The sequence below is a fragment of the Drosophila mojavensis genome, unplaced genomic scaffold, assembly GCF_018153725.1.
Source record: "Drosophila mojavensis isolate 15081-1352.22 unplaced genomic scaffold, ASM1815372v1 contig_74, whole genome shotgun sequence".
NCBI lineage: Eukaryota > Metazoa > Arthropoda > Insecta > Diptera > Drosophilidae > Drosophila > Drosophila mojavensis.
The window spans coordinates 25,592,219-25,596,460 of record NW_025318899.1 but is presented as its reverse complement, the minus strand read 5'-3'; the positions used below and the strand labels follow the sequence as shown (position 1 = coordinate 25,596,460).

At 38.1% G+C, this 4,242-nt stretch overlaps 1 protein-coding gene across 1 annotated transcript; it reads left to right on the top strand.

The window, feature by feature from the left end:
• The first annotated feature begins 1,437 nt into the window (after positions 1–1,437).
• Positions 1,438–2,632, top strand: LOC116804348 (zinc finger BED domain-containing protein 4-like). The gene is made up of 2 exons (XM_032731380.2): positions 1,438–2,265; positions 2,322–2,632. The coding sequence occupies exons 1-2, from the start codon at positions 1,861–1,863 to the stop codon at positions 2,412–2,414; spliced, it is 498 nt and encodes a 165-aa protein (XP_032587271.2). The 5' UTR covers positions 1,438–1,860; the 3' UTR covers positions 2,415–2,632.
• Positions 2,633–4,242: the final 1,610 nt, after the last annotated feature.

The following is a 4,242-nucleotide window of genomic DNA, read 5'->3' as shown; positions in this document are numbered from 1 at the left end:
ATCGGTATTTATAGCTCGATAAAAGGATCTTGGTGCTTTAGCTCAACTGGTACAATGTCCCCGACACAATTGAAACACAAATTGTTTACTCGAATTAATATTTATTGAAAAGCTGGCGTTAGCTTCGGACTCTCAAACAGAACTGATTTTCCGCTCTAAGGCGAGTCGGAAAGAGGCTATTCACAACATACAATTGTCAAGCTTAAGCTACCCACTATAGCTGACACAGCATAAGCTACAATGTCATAGTCGGCAAGCCGACTTCAGTATAAGCGATAACGCCGCTCTTACGACATGCGAAATGGATCAGGTTACCGTCGCTGGCCGCTGCGATCAGGGCACTGTTTAGCCAATGATACATAAAGTCTTAAGTTGCTACGCGCGAGGGGCACTCGTTAACTTAAAACTACGGGCGTCCTCGTTCATCTTGAAGCTGTTGACAATCCTTTGCATTTTCATTGAAGTCTGCCTTCTTCTCAATCCTAGGTAGAGTAGAATGGAACCGCAGCATACGAAGGCTGATCACTACTCCAATGCTGAACCATACCTTTGGCGACCCTGCAGATCTTACTTTTTCTTCTAACTCCTGAATGACGTGAAGATTGTTGTTGTTCATTCCATGGAGGATACTGAGTACCGGATCATGGCTGATGATGTTGATTAATGGGGAAGCCGCTATGCCCGGTAACTTCTCCAGAGCTTCGCGACGATTTGCAAACTTGGTACCGTCTATGATGGCCATGTATTCATAGGTGATGAGATAAGTGTCATTGACCTGTATCTCTGGACCGTCATCGGTGCTAACTCGTGCTGGGCTTTCGTTTATTACCATGATGCCGTCGTCCACATAGGTGATGGGTGCCAGGTGGCTGGGTTGCGTATAGCATTGCGCCTTGCCACCCGCATGCAGAGCCTGTGCGCAGGTATCGCGAGATGCTATCTTGCAAAACGATGTGTGTGTTGTTGGAGTGCAGCTGGAGACCGCCAGGACGTCGTTTTCGTATTCCGCTACGGTATCGTCTTGGAGTTGAAGAACGGTGTGCTCATGTGAAACCTGAAGAATGATGACCTTTTTACATACAGATTTAATTCTAGGGTAATTTATTAGTACATGGATTATGTTCTCGGACTGGAGGACTTTAATATTGGATGCTTCCAATAGACTTACTATAGGAACACCTGTGGGATGCTCAACTAATACGGATGTTAAGTCGTCGTGATCAAATATTGTAGGATTAATTGTATTTGATTTAGCAAGTGTGATTGTAAGCATTAAATTTTGAACCTCAGTTATCAACATTCTATTCCTAACCAAAAGTATCTCATATAAATGCGAAGTGTCGATTAGCTCTTTTTTTTTTGTCTTGATTATTTGATTTACTGTATCGGTTAACTGGTTTATTTGTTTTTGGGTTTCTGTATTTATCTCTACCTTTCTGTTGTTTGATTCAATTAACTTTGACTCTGTTATCTTAATTTTTTTCAAATCTGATGCGTCGGGTGTGCCAGCCACAACTTTTAGCACTGTCCCTAAAAAATCTAAGCTTCTGGCAATCCTGTGGTGTACTTTCCATACGTCAAAAGGTTTCTCAGATGGTCTGTATCAACATCTAATAACTTCCTCATATGAGACTGAGGATACAACTCGGAAAACTCTTCACGTTGTTCCCATACCAGTACGTCCCCGTCTACAACAGGAATGTACTTGGAATGCGAATAATTGGTGATCCGAGCATTTACCGTCGCCAGCAAGATTAAGACTGGCTTAACGATCCTGTGAGGGGAAAGAAATTTTAAATCTATGAATTCCTTAATTTTATCACTAATCTATTAAATTCTCCCCTTGGCTTGGGATGCACCATGGATGGACTTAAGACAAAAATGAGGACTTCAATTGGTTCCGAAACTTGCACTTTTATTATTAGTCGGATCAAAATAAGACTGTCACATTATGAGACCAGAACCGTTCCACGCTTGGCCACAATGTTGGACCCAAGGTTCAAAAAAGAAGCTTTTGGAAATGCTGTCAATGCTCAAGAAGCCTCGACAATTTTAGAAACGGAAGTGAAGAGCATAATAAATGTTGAGGAAAATGACCCAGTAACTGATTTACAGCCAACGCACCCTGACAATGTTCTTACATTTTTGGCCGATAGAATTCAGCGGAAACAACGAACTTTTATGTCGGATGCAATAAGTGCCATGAGGCAATACATTGAGGAGAGAAATGCTGATCATAATATTGACCCCTTGGAGTACTGGAAGGTAAATTTGTAATGAAATTTATAAAAATAACAATCTAAACATTTAAAACATTGCAGATTAATGCGAAACATTTTAGTCACGTGGCACAGTGCGCTCGCGAGTACCTTTGTGTTCCGGCAAGCTCCACCGAGTCGGAGAGAACTCAGTAAAGCTGGGGAAATTATTGGCAAACAAAAAATGTGGACGTCTTACTGTTCTTAAATAAAAACACCTGTCTCCTAGATGGGTAGCTTTAATATTATATTTGTTGAAGATTTTCTTTTTAAGTTGCTTAAATACTTTTAAGTTTGAATACTGTTTTTATTTCTTTTTTATCTTATATTACATTCCATTACATATTTACCTATTACTGCTATGAAAATTATGAATGAATCTATTTTTAAGTTGCTTCAAATGTTGGTTTTTGTTTTCGTTTTATATAAATATACAACAGTTATAAATAATAGCTGTAAATGAAGTCAGAAACATTTTTAATACCGTTCTATAAATGCAGACTTTAAGAAAAAATGGAGTAAATTGTAATTATTTTAAATTTTCGATAGTACTATCGATAATATCGATGGTTTTCACCATCGGATGTGAAAAATCGATGGCATCACTATCGATAGTTTTTCATCCCTAGTTCAGGGTATCTCCTGACTAGGAGAGCAGTCTCGACTGGAGCCTTCTTGCTTGTTTAAATTCATTGGTAGACGCACCTCAATCGGTTTTTTGCCTGTTACAGAATGTGAAGTGGTGGTGCATTCACAATGTCTTTTCCATATCTGTCTTTTAATAATGAGGTTATTGTCTCTGAATTAAAAGACGCCTCATTATCGCAGTATATTACTTTCGTTTTTGGGAAGAAGTTGATGGCTTGGACGATAGGAATTTTTTTATGGTTGTACCATTGCAAACTTTGAAAATTTGTCGATACATGTTAAAAACTGCTGTTTGTCAATGTTGTTGTCAATGTGTAATATCTCGTCAGGGTATGATGGGATTGGTGTTTCTCCCAGAACATGTTTTTATACCCTGAACCCATTGAAAATGGGAAATCGGGGTATAATGGTTTTGTTAAAAGTATGTAACAGGCTGTAATGCTTAAAGGTCTCTTTTGATTTTTGGTATTAATTATACCCTGAACCCATTTTCAATGGGAAATCAGGGTATAATGGTTTTGTTGAAATGTATGTAACAGGCAGAAGGAGGAGTGGCAGACCCCACAAAGTATATATATTCTTGATCAAGGCGACGAGCTGAGTCGATTTGGCCCTGTCCGTCTGTCCGTATGTTTGAACGCGTCGATTTACGAAGATATAAGAGCTAGAGACTTGAATTTTCTTTTTAAATGACCGTATATACAGCGCGGACGTCGAGTTTGCTTTTAAAATTCGATAAATCATCCCGTTATGTTTTTATCGAGTAAAAACATTCAAGTTCAATTCAGATGCCACTATCGTTAATTGTGAATGATTTTTCATTTTTTTAAATTTCTCAAATATTCAATATAATATGTAGATCATATGCTAAAAGTTTCATTAAATTCAGTTCAGTCAAAAATTAATAAAAAATAATCAAATATTTGGCCAATTAACAAACGCACGTGCAGCAGCTACAACAGCATCGTATGCGTGTGCACACATACACTCAAACTTCTAGAAACATTCGTTGAATCACATCAGCTGTTAGTTTCGTTTAGTTTTGGTAGATGGCGCTGCAGCAGTGAATCTATTTGAGTTTTGCCAGCGCCACTTGCAGAAGTGAGGTGGCGTAGTGTGTTAGCTGCATGACGCTTGATCGAGAAGTCGCGGTTCGAATCCCGATTGGTGCAGCTGATGTTAATTTTTTTTAATTGTTTCAAAATATTTTTTTATTTTTATAAATGAATTTTCTATTTAATTTATATTTTTAAATACACCGAAATTGAAATTTTAACCATACTTAATGTGCGTTTTTAATAGTTTGGTTATTCTAGCAGATTCTTAGAATCACATC

Coding starts and splice junctions, on each gene's coding strand:
- LOC116804348 (XM_032731380.2), top strand. CDS start 1,861: ATGGATGGACTTAAGACAAAAATGAGGACTTCAATTGGTTCCGAAACT. Junction 2,266..2,321: donor ACCCCTTGGAGTACTGGAAG/GTAAATTTGTAA, acceptor AAAACATTGCAG/ATTAATGCGAAACATTTTAG.